Source organism: Aspergillus brasiliensis, assembly GCF_001889945.1.
Source record: "Aspergillus brasiliensis CBS 101740 unplaced genomic scaffold ASPBRscaffold_2, whole genome shotgun sequence".
Taxonomy (NCBI): Eukaryota; Fungi; Ascomycota; class Eurotiomycetes; order Eurotiales; family Aspergillaceae; genus Aspergillus; species Aspergillus brasiliensis.
The window spans coordinates 2,363,698-2,381,634 of record NW_027137443.1 but is presented as its reverse complement, the minus strand read 5'-3'; the positions used below and the strand labels follow the sequence as shown (position 1 = coordinate 2,381,634).

Genomic DNA, 17,937 nt, shown 5'->3' with positions numbered 1-17,937 from the left:
GGCGGGATATGCTGGTAGAGTGCTCGACAGGTTAGGGATGAGATTTTCCTAGTTTTCATCTACTCTAATGTTCCTACAGCCTGAAGAATCCCTATCGGCAAGGAACCCAAATTGGGTCAGGTATCTGGGTCCAGCCCGCCCTGGACTGCTCTCCATTGTACTGCGATTAGTATTCTCAAGCGAAAGGAACAGCCGTACGGAGTTGCGCTCTCTGCATCATGTTTCCACGGTCCACAGTGCCACTTTATACTCCACGCAGGTCATTCTTCAGTCATACCCGGACGAGCTCCTATATGGCCTTTTCTCTATAGCTGCTATAAGGGCTTCGCTACATAGGTTCTCCTGTGCGCATTGATTCTATCCGACTTGCACCTGAGCAACTCGCACCTTTCCAAGCCATAATCTTGCTTCATGTCAATGGAAATGGATGAAGCAGCACGTTCCGCATCTTCCTCTCCTTTCGAGGCTGGCATCTATCTCCCTGGCGGGCACAACACCGACCCGCCTTTGACCACCGACACGATCGGCTATCGGTTGAATCACTTTATGCTCCGCATCCGAGATCCTCAACGCACCCTGCATTTCTATATTGACCTCATGGGCATGCGCACCATTTTCACCATGAACACCGGCCCTTTCACCATGTATTACCTTGGCTACCCACCTACTTCTAGCGACCGCGCCGATCTTTCCGCCTGGGCCTCCCGAGTCGCCAATGTCCACGAACTCACTCAGACCATTGGGCTGTTGGAGTTTTACCATACTCATGGGACTGAGAAAGATGAAGGGTTTCGAATTTCTACCGGAAACTCGCCTCCTACCCTGGGATTCGGCCATCTAGGCTTCACTGTCCCGGACGTCCCCGCGGCTGTCGAGCGACTGAGGCGCGAAGGTGTGCACGTGCTGAAAGAGCAGGGGGATAGTTCGAGGGGGAGCGTTCCTCTCAGTGCTTGGGAGGAGCATCGCGGGCTCGGGACGGGGGAGGTGCATCCAAAGTTCAAGGCGATTTACGATCAGATTGCGTGTGTGGCTGATCCGGTAGGCTGGCCTGATTCTATAGTTACAGTACTTTATTTGTTGACGGTTGTTCAGGATGGATACATGGTTGAACTTGTTCCGCAGAACATGCAGGATCACTGGGCCCGGTCTAGTTAGTTTCCATTGGAAATGAACCATTGACTTGGATTTTGAGTTATAGCAGCTCCGAGACTCCCTTCAAGGATAGCTGCAGCCCTGAAAGCCAAGCCATGAATTCTATTCCACAATAACTACAAACCACGCGGGAACTCCTCCCATTTCCCTTTCCAGTAGTAATAGATAATTCAGTAGTACATCTCTGCCACGCCGTAAATGGAATAAATAAGATACTCTCACCAACCATATGTCTATTCTTTGCACTAACGCGGTTGTTCCCCAAGACTTCGCGCAAATCAACAACCTCGCGCCGGGCTCGCTCAACTTACTACTTCACCACTTTATCTAGTTAACTAGTGCTATACTAGCGTATGCACTACCATCTAGGGTGCGCCACCCTTCTTCATCATTTCCACAACATGATGAAAAGCCTGCTGCCGCTGCTGCTCCCAGCTATTGAATGCGATATTTGACAAACCAACTGGGATTTGATCGCTGCCTGTAAGGAGCTTCTCCATAGTCTAATGCAACCAGGTCAGCCGTGTACGTGCATATATATATATATATATGCGACAGATGTGGACATGAGAGGAGGAGAAACTCACTTCCTTGGTGAACTGCTCCACAGGTATTCCGAACCGCCCCTTGACTGTTTCTGCCATGTCGGGTTGATGCTTGGGATCGTGTAATTCAGCTGTGATTCAAACTTAGTTCCTGATCATTGAAAAAGGGAGGTCGGGGGAATATTACTCTCAACAATAGGCGGGAAGATTTCGATGACCTTGGTATTTGTTCCCTTTAGCTGCTCCCGTAGGCAGAGAATCCAGTGGTGCAAGGCAGCCTTGGAGGCGCAGTAGTTTGAGCATCGTAGGATAGGGACGAGGGCCAGATTAGATGATGTGCTTTTGTTTTGAGAGACATGCTGTTAGCGAGATGACTCTCTAGTATATATCTTGTATGTGCGACAGAATACGTACTAGATGAATGATGTTGGAGTATTCTTTTTGCTCTGGAAGAACGGCAGAAACTCTTTTGTCAAGGCAACGTAGGCGATGTAGTTCACCTATAGGTTGAATGTCAGTAACCGAACTGAACTATACTCTGGCCTTTTCTAAAGGGTTTGGTGATGTGGCGTACGTTCATCTCTTCCGCGATCACTGCCATATCAATTGCCTCTGGCTCGCTAAAGACCGATCGTCGCTGGATGCCAGCGTTGACGAAAACACAGTCCAGGTCCGGATGGAGCTGGGTCACTCTGTCCGAAACCGAGCAGTCAGTCTAAGAGATTAGGATAGAGGTAAATCACGAGAAGCTCAACGCACTGCTTCGCAAAATGTGGGATTTGATCCAACTGGCTAATGTCCAGCTGGATTGCTGCAGCCTTGTCTGTTCCATGTTCCTGGACAAATGCATCTAGATTCTCCTGTCTCCGACCAACTGCAATCACGAAATGGCCATGCTGGATGAAGCTGGCAGCCAAATCGCGGCCGATACCTGTAGTAGCCGTATCAGCGCGAAATTTTACTTTCACTATTCGGTGACAGGAAAAGAGATGTACCTGAGGTAGCTCCGATCAGAAGGATTTTCTTGTAAGGGAAAGACATTATCAAGGGATCAAATGGTGATTGAAATGTGTGCCTATACATTAACATCGTGAAGGCTGTTTACTACTATATAGGTACCAATATAATATCTATACATTTCGTCATAATTTACTCAACTACTTAGAAGACGGATTTAAACTCTTTAAGCCGCTCTTATTCCGAAGAATTCCCCACCCATACTGAAGTATAATCTGTATCAATCTTTGGGGATTCATCCATGGTCGGTGTCCGGAGTCTCTAACACCGATCAAGTTCTCCACTCTCAACAGTGGCACAAGAACTTCAGCATTAGTGTGGGTGCCAGCCACAAGCTTAAGTTGGTCCCCTCTTTCTCTAGTCTAGCCTCTAGCCTCTACGCTGATGGGACGATCGTCTGCAGTTTCGATTGGAAGCTCGGCTTTTGCGGCTTTTGCCCTGACGAATTTAACCGGCGTACCTTATGATCCACCATATCAGATTATCCCCTACACTCTACAGACCAGATTCATCTCAGTACACAGAGGGTCTGCTGCCCCACAGCACAGCGCTTGAGCTATCTAGACTCTAGAGAGAGTTACCAGAGTCATAACGCTCCGTGAAACAATTTCAGACTATTAGATTTAGGCTTTCATGGATTAGATGGAGCTATATTCCGCTGCTTTCGAAGGCGGCAAAAGCTGCTTTCGACAGAGAAATGACATCTAACTTTTTTAGACTTTTTATTGGGTAGATCTTCTTCCTTGAAGAGTTTTCTGTAGTAGGTATTCCTTGGAAACGGTTGCATATCAGGTCACCAATCGATTCAGTTAAAGTATCCACTCGAACACCCTGCAGAAGTACGAATCAAGCCCCCGTCTGTCCCACCTTTCGGATGGTTACAAAGCTCTCGAGGGCGTTATCAGGACTGTCTTCAATGCTCTTTTAGATGCGGCCGGAGCCCAGGATTCGGAGACCGGTATGGTTCTAGTCCTACCTGAGCTTTGTCCATGCAGGACACCACCCGCTTGGTGGAAGCGGAGAACTTGGTCGGCACTGTGAAGTCTCCGAATACCGACTACGATAGGATCTCCAAGCGAATGTCCTCATTGGAAACATCTAGACCGGGTTGACACTAAGCCTGGTGCTAACCATTCTCTATAAATACTTCCTCTAACTTGAGGTAGACTGAACTAATCTCCGCCTTCCTGCAGAGTTGACATACTACCGTCCAGTCTCACTTCTCACCCAGACATCCCTGTCATATACGATCACCATGACATTATCCGGACAGGTGGTGGTCGTTGCCGGTGCATCCAAGGGCATCGGCAAAGCCATCGTCCTCCGTGCCGCCGCAGCGGGGGCTAATGTGGTCATCAACTACATGTCCGACGTCAAGGGTGCTAACGCCCTGGTTGCGCAGATTGGTGATGATCGTGCTCTTGCCGTGCAGGCAGATATTTCCAAGATCGCGGAAATTGATGAACTTATCAAAGCGACGGTGGCTCGTTTCGGGAGAATCGATGTCCTGATCCCCAATGCGGCCTATGTACCCAATAGCGACCTGCAAAATGTCACGGAGGAGGATTTCGATCTCGCCTTTGCTGTCAATGTCAAAGGACCTTGTTTCCTGGCCAAGGTTAGTGCAGTCAATAGAAGAAGTGAATATCCTGAGAGCGACACTGATCCCAACCCTCGCAGAAAGCCTTGCCTCACATGCAACCAGGCAGTACTATCATCTTTATCTCGACTGATATGACCGACGCATCTTCTGTTGCCGCAAATTTCCTTCTCTACACATCGACCAAGGCAGCAATAAACCAGATGGTCAAGGTGCTCGCACGGGACCTTGCAGGTATGGGAATTCGCGTCAATGCCATTTCCCCCGGCGCAACGAGCACAGAATCATTCCACAGAGCAATGGACGAAACTAGGGCACAGATGATTGCGAGTCATAACCCGTTCAACCGGATTGCAGAAACGGATGAAATTGCTGCGGCGGTTAGTTTGCTGTGGGGGAAGGATAGCGCTTGGATTTCAGGCCAAGTTTTGAGAGTGAACGGGGGTAGCATTGTCTGAAGTGGCGGATTCCTAGCATGTATGGACATTAATAGAATTAGTCTACACTGCTGGCAATCCGGGGCATGAAAGGGAATCACTAGACTAGCAGCAAGAGAAGATATGACCGTCTATCCCCTGTATACGCATTGTTGCAAGAACGTTGGCACTATCTGAATATTCTGAGATCTCTACTCACAGAAGAAGCCCAAGAGGAAGCTTGGCAGTCTGATTTCTTCCTCATGAAACTAATAATAGAAGACTTGAACATCGAGTCAAGAAAATTAGCAAACTAGACTGGTTGTAATTGCTTCCCCCATTTTCGCGCTGCCTTTCTCTTTCTGCACACAATCGATGTCATGACTGGAGACATCACTTCCCCAAATTCCCCACTACTCGGTTCCTGGGAGCATTATCATAATCAGTCCCATGGACTTCTGTTTAGGTCCTCCCTCCTCCCCGGGATCCCTCTTCTCCTTCCTTTCCAATCGGAGCAGACAGTGACGCTGTTTAGTATATGCAATATGATGACATTCTATTGGCACCCTGCCAGCTCGGACTTAGCATGGACGTTCCAAAGCCCGAGATGACTGTCGGACGTTCATCAAGACCGGGCTACCGAGCCAGAAATCAGCACACCTGATCAATTGCTTTGCTTGCGGGGTTGTGATGTCTGCGGCAGATGAGCAGCCGACGAAGGTATTTAGAGCGCTCGTCAACTACCAAAGGACAATACTGTTCAGCCAGCACATTTTAGCAATCTTCTAGAGAGACGGCAGTTTACTTATACTAAAGAACCAAACCAAGCTCGACTTCCCAGCGATGTCTTCCGACGCCAGCAACAGCCTCCAAAAAGGGGTCAGACTGCCACCAAATTCTGGTCTGACAGACCTTAAACCGGTGCCCATCTACGACGTGACCAAGTTCCCTGATACACGAACGCAGAAGCTACGAAGCCTCCTGGAGCAAGGTCATGTCACGGTTGCACCCTTGCGTGACCCGGAGTTGATCCTGCATAGTCACTTGCCACATGTATACTCCTTACCCTATAAATCCACGATTGAGGCTTAGCGATTGACTTTTCTTTCCAGCTTCTTGGCTCTGCCTATGCGCTGGGTGCCAGTAGCGATCAATTGACTAGAACATACGAACATGAGGTTACCCAGTTGGTCCCTATCGCCCGAGGGTTCATCCGAGGCACGGCTATCTCGAAGCAGAATTGGAGACAATTTCTGACTTGTAAAGAGTGCGCTATCTTTATTCCTTACGAGGATGAGTGACTCTGCTACTCACATCATACATAGGTACACCGTGGCGTATCAGGACTTCTTCGACAACGAAGTGAAAGAAAATCAGGGAGACTGGGGAAAGGTGCTTGAAGAATATCTCTACTCTGGAACGACACCGCTTGTGAACGGCTTCACGGGAGGACGTAAGCCAATCCCTGCCGTCCTGTTATTATAAACTGAATACAACCGACAGGCTAACCAAGTGGAATAAACAACAGTAGGCCACCCGTTTATCCATCTCGCCTACGCCTACGAGTTCCGTAGCAAGGAGGTTGCGACGCAAGCCCTCAGCCAAGGGTGCACTGAGTACAACCCTCTGCATACACTTCTTGACCAGGCACCTTCCGACTCATCCAAGTACAAATCTGCCTCTCTGGCCGTCATCTTCGAGAATGTGCGACAAGATCCACGGCTGGATGGCTTATTCAATGAGCCTGGATTCAACAACCTCGGCCTCCTTTCTCAAGAGCAAAATCTCGCTGTCGTGCTAGAACACTGGAATGCCTGGGACGTCACAGATCCCCATCTCCTAGCTCAGTTAGAAGAATGCTGCGATCTAGCCGTGCTGCTCGCCCTGAGCAATGGGAACCCTAAAGACTCCTTTGACTTTTATAATGCGCACATCATGACTGTTGCCCACGCCTTGCGGGTATTGTGGCATTACTTTCCCCCAAGCCACCGCGTCTCCATTCTAAAGCAATATGCCCTGTTCGGAATCATGACATATATCTGCCAGCTGCGGCCCCAGTTCTCTCTAGACTGGATCGAAGGCGTCCAACTAGATGGTCGCGACTGGAACTGGGTCATTGATACTGCACTGGCACACAAGTGGGCTTTAGACGCCCACTTCTTCAAAGTAGTCCGCGCCCCGAAGGTCTTCGAGGAGACATTTGGTCGCAAGAATGACTTCTATCTCAAGGCAGCCATCAAATATGTCACTGAATTCGATGGCTGGGGGGGTTACGGCCAGGGCGTTGCGGGGTTTGTTCCAAGTCGGGACGGATATAGACCTGAGTGAGAAGTGCTGAGCTAATGGTAGAGAATGCTATCAACTACCGGTACGGAAGAGAGCTGAGCTTGTTTCGGCATGACAGTTCTATAGTTAGTGAGCAGCCTGATGAGATCGTCAAGCCCTAGCGGGTAATTAACGTAATGCTGGGCTTTTAACCCTTCATAAATAGTTACTGCTCAGAGTATATTAAGGTTATATATGCCAACTCGGTGTATATCTACTTCCGGAACTTGCATAACAGTACCATAGTGTGTTTTCGAACAATCAGAAGGAAGGGCGCTGCTTGTAGCTCAGGGCATTTTACTTGAGATGATACCAAACGAGAGTATAGCCCCTTTAGCAAATGAATGCTATAGATTAGCATGCCTCATGCTGACCAGAACTGACCCGCGGACTTTTGGATGCGAGATCTGCATCATGTGGCATGCAGGCGATGGGATGTGGGGTGTGGATAAGTGTTCTAGTCATGTCAAAAAGCTCCACCAAGAAGACTATACTCATTTGGTATATTGTTAGGTAGGTAAATAAAATATCTGACCCTCGGTTCCTAGGAGAGAAGTCTATATTCCAGACTACTACTCAGTGAGCAAAAGAAAAAAAGGCGTCAGCTGAACCTACCTAAAGTAAAAAGGGAAGGTGACATGAACTCCGCGGACATTTCTGTTCAGTAGGTATTTAGTTAATGGCTTCTCAATCCTCTTTCAGCTTCGCCCTTTTGTTCCTTAAATCTATTTCGCTACATATTTATTGGGTGGTCCCTTGCAGTATTCTAGCAGTACTGATTTTCATTTCTATACAGTGATGGTAATAGAGTTGGAATTTTATGAAGTACATATATTTGAATTAACCTATGGGTTGGTAGTGTTTTTCCTAACTAGTAGTTTTATGAGTGCTATCCTCCTCTCTTTCTCTCCCTCTGACAGTTATCTACGATATAGAAAGTACTACGAATACGTCAAGTTAGAACTGACAATACAAGAGCATACTACTACATCCCGCACTTCAGCCATGATCTGGTTTTGGTTTTGGGGCTTCACATTCTCGTAGCACAGTATATAGCATTCCACTATAGGATTAAGGAATGATGTTCTAGTAGGCATGAGATTCACCTCCCCTCCCCCTCTCTTTCTCCCTTTAGGAACAGCGAACATTTAAACAGGGGTAAAAGATTAAATTGAGAGAACAGAAACAGAATAATATATAAGTCGCCAGGTATACGCCTTTCAAACGATGCGATGCACTAGTACTGCCACCTTTCACATCTGCAGGTTTCTATCTACAGAAACAGATTGATCGGTCTCCAGCTCGCTCCAGTCCCCAGTGCCTACTACGACGACGACGAATAGTCACAATGGTTTTCCTTGCCCGAGTCTCGCTGCTTCTTGTCCCTTTACTCGGAAGTCTGTCTCATGCAATTCAGGTACGGAGTCGCACATATATAGCCTATCATTATATCATGATGTATGGACGTACATAGGCTAAATGGTATATGTATCGAGAGAGAAAGAGGAAATACACTAACAGAATATTATCACTCCCCAGGCTGAAGACTATCCCTCGACCTGTCTCAATGCCTGCGATAACATAACCCCGGATCCGGACGACGCGAACTTTTACTGTGACTACTGCATCTGCAACAACAGATTGCTAGGATGGTCCGATTTCCACGCGGCCGGCAACTTCACCGACATGTTCGAAGACTGGATTCCACTCGGGGGCTACTGTCCGCAAGATTGGCTCTGCACCTGGGCGAATTGGACGGATAATGGATTCGACCCCCAGAATAGTCACCTCGTCTATCCCCCCAACAATGGCTTCCAGGGCTGTCCCCAAAATGTGACTCTCCAGGTCGGCACCTTGGTGGATCGCTTTGGCAGGGAAGACGGTAGTTATCTGGCCCCTGCGTTCACTCCCTATGAACAACGGTCCATCGGCCCCAGCAGTCTGAACAAGTTCCCAAATAGCACCATGTACAACTACTGGCTGTTCAATGTGACGGAGGAGTTCACAGCCCTGGGAGGAGAGATTCTGCCGTGGTATGGTCAGCCCGGAGGGGGTTATCAATGGTATGTATCGAATATAGACCAGTTGCTTGCAGATGGCACGCTCGAGTTGGTTGTGCCGTCTTCGTTTGGCTTTAATGAGGCATGGGAGGCTGCGCAGCCGCTGGAGTAGGAGGTATGTGGGACTTGAAGGGGAAGCTGAAGAGGCGCGAGTGTCGGGAAGATCATATTGCATTGTCCCTCGTGCGGTCGAATGCAGTGGATGGATTAGAATTGTGGATAAGATGGAACGAAACAGTAAGAGTAGGTGAAGTAGCGAGAAGGGCGAAGAGAAACAGCAAGTCACGGGGCTTCTGTAATACTGCTTTGCAATGCGGTAAAAAAAGGAAGGTGCTACAGTCATCTTTCTATTCAGAAGGAGCTGCCTCAAGGAAGCCTCGGTATAGTCAAGCCCGACTACGGAGTAGCATGAATATGCAGTGGGTAACTGCATCCCTTGTGTACTTGGTATTTGGTAGGAGATGAACATCATGAAGAAATCATCTTTCGTGGGTATACAGAGCTATATCAGGATGCAAAGTCTTCAAATCAGCTCATGCTAACCCACTTGGACACAGGAGAATGTTATCCTAGAGGTATGCGGCGACCAAGCCCCGAACTGAAGGAAGCAAGGGCGTTGGATAGATTCTGTTGTATGGACGGCATCGTATTTCATACTAACGTTTAAGACTTGCATGGAAGCCGAGGTATAGGTTAGGATTTGGGGAGTTTTTGGGTTGGTTTCAAGGGAGGAACTAACTGCGGATGGACGACAATTTTTATGGCAATCAGGATAGTTGATTACTGAGTTGCAAGTATACTAATTGAATACAACGTTCGTTTCGACTGTAGACTTACCAAGTAACCCACAATTACTACTAGTTTTAGTACATGATAGCAAGGCTCAATTGATCAAGACCAGCGATCACTACTACTACTACTACTACCAGTATGAGTAGGTCGATATATATACCTGAGCAGCATCAAACCATCAACACTTGAAGCATCATCATCCATCACTTACATGCGCAGTCATACCTAATTAAGTATCGTACAAGCCTAAAGACACAGAGAAAAGGAGCCCAGGTACATATATACATACCCAGCCGAGTCTATCACATCAAAGCAAATAGGGGATCAAAGAAGCACACTGACGACTACTTTATGCAACAAGAAGAAACCATTTTCCCTTCCCTTAAGACGCCAGAGAATGAAATAAGTGCAGACGTATTTATCTATCAATCCATCCGTCCATCCCATCGTGAGCAACAATTACACTCAGAAGCAGGAAGTAGGTACTCTCTACTCTACTCCCCAACTGTCATCCACCTCCGCCACATCGTAGTCCACATCATGCGGGCCGTCCTTCCGTGCTCCAGTCTGTTCCGGCACCATGGATGAACCGCCTGCGTTGTCCATCACTGTGTCCTCGTCTGACCCGGTCTTGTTGGTGTCCGAGCCCGGGCCGGATGTTGCGCCGCTGGCTGGGAAGGTGATTGGGGGGTTGGGGACCCAGGTGAGCTGAACTTGGCCTACCGAGGGGATATCTCGGGGACCGAACATGAACTTCTCGGCCAGGTAGCGTTCCTTGAAGGCCACGATGAGCGAGTCGGGTTGGTCGGGGTTGGGCTCAATGGATTCATATTCGCCGACACCCTGGGAGTCTGAGTTAGCAATCATTGCGTAAACAGCGGGTTAAGACCGAAGGGAGAAACTTACAATGAGGAATTGTCTCAAGGCCTCGTCCTTTTCGGAGTTGACCTCTACACCCGAGACAGCCACTCTACGGGGTCGGTTGTCGAGACGCAGAACACCACCTCGGCCGCGAGCAGCGCCGCCACGGCCACGAAATCCACCGCGATAGGACGGATCGTAACCACGGCCCCGGGGCGGGAATCCTCCACGCGCACCGAATCCTCTTCCGCGACCGCGGTAGGGGTACGCGGCACTCGCACCAGCACTGTTGGGGTCGATTCCAAGACTCTTCGCTTCGGCTTCAAGAGCGGCCAGCTGTGCACGGAGCTGCTGGGTCTGGTCACTGACATTCTCCTGTGACGCACCGACTTCGTCTGCCGGCGAGGCACTGCCATCACTGCCTTCTTTTCCGCCAAGTTTTTGCATCAGACGAAGCTTCTCCTCCTGCTGCTTCTTGAGAAGTTCGTCGCGCTGTCGCTCGAGGGCTTGCTTGGCTTCCTCGGTCTCCTTGCGCTTCTTTAACTTCTCCTCGTGCGCCCGCTGGGCTTCCTCTTGCTGTCTCTCAAACTCTTCGCGGTTGAAGGCGGGACCCTCGTTCATGGCGTCACCGGCGGGAGACCGATGGTCACCATTCCGATCACCCTTGGGCTTATGCCAGTAGACTTTGACGAATCGGTTGTCAAAGATCACCTTAGGACTAGACCATGCCCGTTTAGCAGCTGCGTGGCTGTCATAGGTAATTAAGGCCAGTCGCCGGTGTGGTTGCAGAGAGATTTCCGTGATCTCGCCGTATTGTGAAAAGAACTCCCGGATTGTGGCTTCATCCATCTTATCGTCGGGGATCTGCTCAACGACAATGGTCGTGATCGACGTGTCTTCGTTGGGTCCAGCAGAAGAGAACTCAGAGCGCCGTCCCCTGCCTCCGAAACCGCCTCGGTCCCCACCACGGCCGCGGCCGCGACCTCTGTCGCTGCCTCGCATGGGTGTATCTGTGCGCCTTTGGAAGTCGGTTATGAGATTCGAGGATTTAGGATCGTATTCTAAGACATTCCGTCGTTAGCAGAGATTACCTAGCAGCCAGCGCAACTAATCGGCTTACCATCTTCCTTGGAAGACCCCGGCATGGCATCATGCTGGTATGGACATGTAGCGCCAAGGTAGCAAATACCCTGAGTCTCATAGAACGGACACCGCTCTGAACTCTTGGGTCCCATCTTGTCCGGTTGCTGGCCGGCACCGGCGCCCGGGGGTGGTATCGGCATCGGAGGCATGCCCGGCATCTGAGGAAAGCCCATACTCTGTAGAGCCATCATCGCCGCCATCGGATCATTCTGGTCAAAGCCGGGGAACGTAGGAGGCATAACCGGGAATCCCGCTGCACCAGGATGGAATTGTCCCGGACCAGTTGGTCCTGCGCGGCCGCCGTCCCTGCCCATCCAATCTCCCCGGCCACCGCCACGTCCTCGGCGAGGGGTCTTATATGTGCGATGGTGGGGTCCATCCTCGCGCTCCTGATCCGCCTGGAATCCTTCGTGGTAGTTACGCTTGCGATTGAAGTTGGAGCCATCAGCTTGCGACTGTGAAATGCCGTATGGACCATTTGCTGGACCGGAGGGGGCTCCAAAGGTCTGCTGCTGTTCCGAAGCTGATCCTGCAGCACCATCATGGGACATCGCAGCGGTTGGAACGGGCTGCGGCTTGGGCGCAAACGTTGTGAAGAGTTCGTCAACAAACTGAACGGTGTCTATAGATGCAAGAAAAGCCAGTGAGCCAACTGCGCCTTATTCTGCGCAAGCAAGTACCTCAATATGACTAACGTTCTCTTAAGAAGTCTTCCAGATTCTCCACCGAAGCCTTCCGGATCTCCTCGTCCGGGGCATCTGTTCGGATAAGCGCCAGGACATAATCGGCCAGTACGTCAGAATCGGCATCCGATCTAAACCGGAGAGTTATGCGTTAGCTTGTGATACAGCGCAGGGAACATCTTCAGAGAAACAGTCGCCGGCCACATGAGCCTTACATGTCTTCCAGTTTCCTAACAACCCACTTCTTCACCTCCGTCGCTTGATCTTCGGTGAGCTGCATGTTGCCGCGCAAGGTCGAAACCGTGCCAGGCGACGATTGCCGAAGAAAATAATTCCTCGAGGAGCTTCAAGATGCAGCAGGCGTTACTTGGCGGCGCTCGAGAAAAGACTGGGTCCGCGATCGAAATCGGCGTCGAGAATGCGGTTGATGGGTCTAGTGACAGAAGGAAAGCTCGTCGGTGAGTTTAATCAGAGACTTGCGCAAATCATCATGTGACGAGGAAAGGACGTGTGAGGAGATAGATAGCAACAGAGCTTTGCGGACCAAAAAAGCCGGGGAAACGCGAGCGACGCGGATGACAGATTCGGCACGTGACCTACGCTGGGCGAGCTGCCCAGTTGCCCTACCACATCACGTCACCACCGTCCACGGCCGGTTGTTCTCTTATCGGATCTACAAGCCAACTACGAGTGACGATATACTGAAAAAATGAACTTGGAAAACCATCATATTTTTTTCATCTCCAATCGAGGGAATAGGAAAGGAACTATGGAAAATCCCTCGCGGTCGTTAACGTAAAAATAAAGCCATCGCAGATGCTCGTGCACAGCTCGATTCTACTTCTCTAAGCGGTCGAAAATCCACATACGACATTAAGCTGTTTTTTTCTTTTATATCCTCCCCCTCAGTGTAGACAGGGTATTGCATTCGTCAATCTCATAAACAGAGGATTCCATCCATCACAAGTTGCAAGTTTAGTCGGCTTGTATGGAAGGTTTTTACAGCTTGTCGTAGTACTATTCACATATGTTAGCTTCGGATGTCATAAAACACAGCATCAAAGACGGAGTTCAACTTACGTTCTCGTAGCCAGGAACCTGCTCCTTGAGACCCTTGCGCTTACGCATCTCAGTAACGATCTGACCGACCTTGGAGGAGGGGTCAAGAGGAGATCCACCAGGGAGGACGGCCCAGTGGTCGAAGACAGACTGGGGGAAGGCCTGTCCACCGGTGGCCTGACGAAGCTCGCCGGGGAAACCGAAGGACTCGTTGACGGGCAGGTAGGCCTTGACGTTGAAGAGAGGAGTACCAGGGCGCTGCTCCTCGGTGTAGACGTGACCACGACGGCGGGTAAGGACACCGTAGATACCACCCATGGCCTGCTCGGGGACCTGGATCTCGACGTTGAAGATGGGCTCCAGGATACCGGGGTCGGCAAGCATGGTAGCAGCATACAGGACACGACGAGCAGTGGGGATGATCTGACCACCACCACGGTGAATAGCATCAGCGTGCAGAGTAACATCAAGGATGTTGAAGCGGATAGAGCGCATGGGCTCCTCAGCAATGGGACCCTCACGAGTGGCCCACTGGAAACCAGAGACGACAGAGTCCTTGATTTCGTTAAGGTACTGGACGGCCTTGGTCTGGTCAACCAGCAAGTTGGCACCGGTGGTGTCGGGACCGAAGCACCAGATCTTACGGGCATCGGTGACATCCCAGCCGTACTCGTCAGCAAGGAGACGGGCACGAGCCTTGAAATCGTCACGGGGGGTGATCTTGCCGGCCTCAATGGCGAGGGAGACCTCCTCGTCCAGGGGCTGGGCAGTGAGGTACAGACGGTTGTGCTTGTTGGGGGACTTGGACAGAGCAGTCATGCTGGAAGTGCCGCTGACGGTCTCACGGTAGGAGACGACAGGGTCGGAGATACGAAGGGGAACACCAGCGTGGTCCTCCTCGAGATCCTTCAGGCAAATTTCCAGGTGAAGCTCACCAGCACCGGCAACGACGTGCTCACCGGACTCGTTGATCATGGTCAGGACACAAGGGTCAGACTTGGACAGACGCTTGAGACCTTCGACCAGCTTGGGCAGATCCTGGGCGTTCTTGACCTCAACGGAACGCTGGACGACGGGGGAGACGGAGAACTTCATGACCTTCATGTTGTGGGCAGTCTCGGAGGTGGTGAGGGTACCAGACTTGAGCAGGAACTGGTCAACACCGACCAGACCGACGATGTTACCGGCGGGAACATCCTCAATGGGCTCAACGAAACGACCCATCATCAGGATGGTACGCTGGATGTTCTTGACGAACAGATCCTCCTTCTTGCCAGGGACGTAGTTGGGACCCTGGATACGGACCTTAAGACCGGAGCGGACGGTACCGGAGTAGACACGACCGAAAGCGTAGAAACGACCCTTGTCGGAGGTGGGAACCATCTTGGAGACGTAAAGCATCAGAGGAGCCTTGGGGTCACAGTCGCGGATACCGATGGCGCAGTCGTCATCGGTAGGACCCTCGTAGAGAGTCTCACCACGGTACTTCTGGGCAGTAACGGGGGAGGGAAGGTGGATACAGATCATCTCCAACATGGCATCAGCGGCGGGGAGGAACTTGCGCATGACAGCCTTGAGGAGCTGCTTGCCCTCAAGGTCCTTCTCGTCGTTGGCAAGCTTGACATCAAGCTTCTCAAGGAGAGTGGGGATCTGGTCCTTCTTGTCGTTGTTGATGGTCTGGAAGATCTTGAAGATGGGGTCCAGAACGAACATGTTGAAGGCACGCTCGACGGGCTTGCCGTTGACCTCGGGCTGGGTCTTGGTCCACTTCTTGGTGGAGGGGTTGAAGTAGTTGTCACCCTATCGAAGATTGTTAGCGATATATACTATATTGGAATACTGATAGGTTGTGAATACATACCCAGAGACGCTCAAGCATCTTCTGGCGGTCAACACCGAACTTCTTGGCGAACTTGACGGCGAACTGGCGGACAGTGAAAGCCCAGCCGTGGAGACCGGAACCGAAAGCAACGGTACCCTTCTCAGCGTAGACCTGGACATCACCAAGAGCCTTGTCGAAGTAGGTGGCAATGATGACGTTGACGGACTCGATGGTACGAGAGAAGGACTGGTACAGATCCTCCTTGGAGACCTGGAGCTCGAGCAGAGCACGGTCAACCTTGTTGATGATCAGGACGGGCTTGATACGCTCGGTCAGGGCCTGACGAAGGACAGTCTCGGTCTGGACACAGACACCGGAGACACAGTCGACGACGACCAGGGCACCGTCAGTGACACGGAGAGCGGCAGTGACCTCAGAGGAGAAATCAACGTGACCGGGGGAATCGATCAAGTTGATCAGGAACTCAGAGCCGTCGACCTTCTGGGGGATCTCCTTGAGATCCTCCTCATCGGGGAACTTGGCGTAGAGGGAGATGGCAGTGGACTTGATGGTGATACCACGGTCCTGCTCATCGGGACGGGTGTCCATGTAACGACCCTCACCAGCCTTAGCAGCCGAGATAATACCGGCACGCTGGACCAGGGAGTCGGAAAGGGTGGACTTTCCGTGATCGACTATTGCACGTTGTTCAGTTAGCGAGCTTCATTCGATATATACCATGGTAATCCATGATGCCAAGACATCTATCAAGTACATACCGTGAGCAATGACGGACATGTTACGGATGTTGGCCGGGCGGTCCATCAGGCCGCGGATCTGTTTCCAGCATTAGTACACCTCCATCCTCATTTTGATTGCCTTTTCCCAATTCTGGGGTCTGGGTTGCCCTCTCAAGGTGTTGAGGAGCAGCCCGATGCAGGTCGATGCGGGGAACATTAAGAACGGACCTCTTCGATAGTGAAGCTATAGAGAACATTATTAGCACGTTATTCCATCTGATAGAGCAAGATACAGTTCGCTTAATCCAACATGCAACGAGTAGCATAGCAAGTCAGATTGACAGGGACATGTGGGTGAACGTACTTAACCATCTTGACTGATTTTTCTCGTCAACTGCCGTAGAGGCGGGGTTTCGTAAAAAAAGAAAATAAAAAGGAAGAACGACACACAAAGGACCAAGATCGAGAGCTAGCTCGACCGAGGAATCAAATAGGACAAAAAGGGCCTATGTGCGCTGCTCCGGGGAAAGAGACAGAGATGGCTTCGCGGAGGAAGGTGAAGGAAGGAAAAAGAGAGAAGAGGGAGAGGGCGGATGGAGAGAGAGAGGAAGAGGGGAAAAGCAGACGAGAAAGCGAGAGGGCGGCGGGTGGGGACACTTTTTTTTGTGCTGGTGGGATTTTTTCCGATTTCAAATCTGGGATGTGCGTTTTTTCCTGTCGGGCCCCTCGTTTCCTTACCGTTTCACTACTTAGCGTCGGTTGCCCGTTAATTACAGATTTTTTTTTCTCTTTTCTCTTGTTTTCTTACTTACTCTCCCTTTCCAGTGCCTGCCAGTCCTGAGTATTGTAATCATTATGGGTTAAGGAGAATTATGGTAGATAGGCCTCCCGGCAACCCAGAAGGCGAATGAGTGTTGAATGACGGCTGAACTACAACAGCTATAGGACGCATCATCCATCATCACCCCGGGTAGTTGCACTGCTACAATGCTCATCCAACTTCCTCTCTGGGTGCCCGCACTTGGACTGAAACTAAGGTCGTCGGGGTTGACCATGGTTTATGGGCACAATTTACCTTTCGCTGGAGAGGTCATCCAATGATAAATGACCATAGCTCAGAAAGCTCACACAGCTCCTCTCTTTTCCTGTACACGAGCTCGTCTGGTAAGATATCACTAGTAGTAGCTACCTCGTCCAGCCTCCTTCAACTGGTAATCCCGTGTTCAGGTGGGTGGGTGGCAAGAGTGCTGAATTGTGCTGATATCATGATCCGTTGTACCAGACACTGTGTGAGTGGGTAATTAAGGTATGAAGCTTACCCATTGCGGCCTAGTCCCCACTGGCCAACCTCTTCTCATGTTCATTATCCTGGTCAGCCTTCATTCAATGGGGGAGAATGTTGTCAAGTAATTGGGAAGACTACTAAGGATGGATCATCACGAATCAAAAATGGCTTGTCTTGAAAACACTCAATAGTCAATAGTCAGTCTACTATGTACGCTGTAGTCTAGCTGCTTCCTGCATGCTGGTAACTTATCTGTCGACCCCTCCTTCCTCACCGCCCAGCTGGTCACGGGGAGGGGAAAGAGAAAAGCGGAGTTAGGAATTAATGCATTACCGGACGTTACAACAACGTGGTTCGCCCATTCTGACAGCGGCAGGCCAATCGACCGCCCGACTACTACTGCACACCTACAAATGCGGTCCGAACATGCCCTTTTG

General features: G+C 50.5%; 7 protein-coding genes across 7 annotated transcripts; 4 read left to right on the top strand and 3 right to left on the bottom strand.

The window, feature by feature from the left end:
- Window positions 1-423: 423 nt before the first annotated feature.
- ASPBRDRAFT_192390 (putative lactoylglutathione lyase (Glo1)) lies at window positions 424-1,155 on the top strand (the record flags this gene model as incomplete). Its single annotated transcript, XM_067620474.1, has 2 exons — window positions 424-1,038; window positions 1,093-1,155. The coding sequence occupies 2 exons, from the start codon at window positions 424-426 to the stop codon at window positions 1,153-1,155; spliced, it is 678 nt and encodes a 225-aa protein (XP_067483480.1).
- An 18-nt stretch (window positions 1,156-1,173) lies between these two features.
- Window positions 1,174-2,738, bottom strand: ASPBRDRAFT_664501 (uncharacterized protein; the record flags this gene model as incomplete). Its single annotated transcript, XM_067628718.1, has 7 exons — window positions 1,174-1,655; window positions 1,761-1,828; window positions 1,885-2,036; window positions 2,112-2,197; window positions 2,272-2,389; window positions 2,457-2,628; window positions 2,693-2,738. 7 exons carry the CDS (start codon window positions 2,736-2,738, stop codon window positions 1,518-1,520), a joined length of 780 nt encoding a protein of 259 aa, XP_067483479.1. The 3' UTR covers window positions 1,174-1,517.
- Window positions 2,739-3,969: 1,231 nt separating this feature from the next.
- On the top strand, window positions 3,970-4,772 carry ASPBRDRAFT_117185 (putative oxidoreductase, short-chain dehydrogenase/reductase family; the record flags this gene model as incomplete). Its single annotated transcript, XM_067617059.1, has 2 exons — window positions 3,970-4,332; window positions 4,395-4,772. 2 exons carry the CDS (start codon window positions 3,970-3,972, stop codon window positions 4,770-4,772), a joined length of 741 nt encoding a protein of 246 aa, XP_067483478.1.
- A 729-nt stretch (window positions 4,773-5,501) lies between these two features.
- ASPBRDRAFT_72236 (questin oxidase family protein) lies at window positions 5,502-7,333 on the top strand. Its single transcript, XM_067629159.1, has 4 exons — window positions 5,502-5,783; window positions 5,843-5,997; window positions 6,056-6,183; window positions 6,259-7,333. Exons 1-4 carry the CDS (start codon window positions 5,574-5,576, stop codon window positions 7,056-7,058), a joined length of 1,293 nt encoding a protein of 430 aa, XP_067483477.1. The 5' UTR covers window positions 5,502-5,573; the 3' UTR covers window positions 7,059-7,333.
- Window positions 7,334-8,403: 1,070 nt separating this feature from the next.
- On the top strand, window positions 8,404-9,227 carry ASPBRDRAFT_51873 (TNT domain-containing protein; the record flags this gene model as incomplete). Its single annotated transcript, XM_067626809.1, has 2 exons — window positions 8,404-8,472; window positions 8,595-9,227. The coding sequence occupies 2 exons, from the start codon at window positions 8,404-8,406 to the stop codon at window positions 9,225-9,227; spliced, it is 702 nt and encodes a 233-aa protein (XP_067483476.1).
- A 1,169-nt stretch (window positions 9,228-10,396) lies between these two features.
- Window positions 10,397-12,874, bottom strand: ASPBRDRAFT_117221 (CCCH zinc finger and RRM domain protein; the record flags this gene model as incomplete). Its single annotated transcript, XM_067617065.1, has 5 exons — window positions 10,397-10,750; window positions 10,814-11,829; window positions 11,889-12,533; window positions 12,607-12,725; window positions 12,810-12,874. The coding sequence occupies 5 exons, from the start codon at window positions 12,872-12,874 to the stop codon at window positions 10,397-10,399; spliced, it is 2,199 nt and encodes a 732-aa protein (XP_067483475.1).
- A 576-nt stretch (window positions 12,875-13,450) lies between these two features.
- Window positions 13,451-16,451, bottom strand: ASPBRDRAFT_400991 (elongation factor 2). Its single transcript, XM_067624275.1, has 4 exons — window positions 16,255-16,451; window positions 15,515-16,170; window positions 13,675-15,453; window positions 13,451-13,611 (listed from the first exon to the last, which is right to left on the bottom strand). Exons 1-4 carry the CDS (start codon window positions 16,298-16,300, stop codon window positions 13,594-13,596), a joined length of 2,499 nt encoding a protein of 832 aa, XP_067483474.1. The 5' UTR covers window positions 16,301-16,451; the 3' UTR covers window positions 13,451-13,593.
- Window positions 16,452-17,937: the final 1,486 nt, after the last annotated feature.

Excerpts from the sequence above, each read along its gene's own strand:
- ASPBRDRAFT_72236 (XM_067629159.1), top strand. The coding sequence starts at position 5,574 with ATGTCTTCCGACGCCAGCAACAGCCTCCAAAAAGGGGTCAGACTGCCA. Across the intron at positions 5,998-6,055 it reads CAATTTCTGACTTGTAAAGA|GTACACCGTGGCGTATCAGG; the intron begins GTGCGCTATCTT and ends CATCATACATAG. Across the intron at positions 6,184-6,258 it reads GAACGGCTTCACGGGAGGAC|TAGGCCACCCGTTTATCCAT; the intron begins GTAAGCCAATCC and ends AATAAACAACAG.
- ASPBRDRAFT_400991 (XM_067624275.1), bottom strand. The coding sequence starts at position 16,300 with ATGGACCGCCCGGCCAACATCCGTAACATGTCCGTCATTGCTCACG. Across the intron at positions 16,171-16,254 it reads CATGTCCGTCATTGCTCACG|TCGATCACGGAAAGTCCACC; the intron begins GTATGTACTTGA and ends AACGTGCAATAG. Across the intron at positions 15,454-15,514 it reads AGATGCTTGAGCGTCTCTGG|GGTGACAACTACTTCAACCC; the intron begins GTATGTATTCAC and ends AATCTTCGATAG.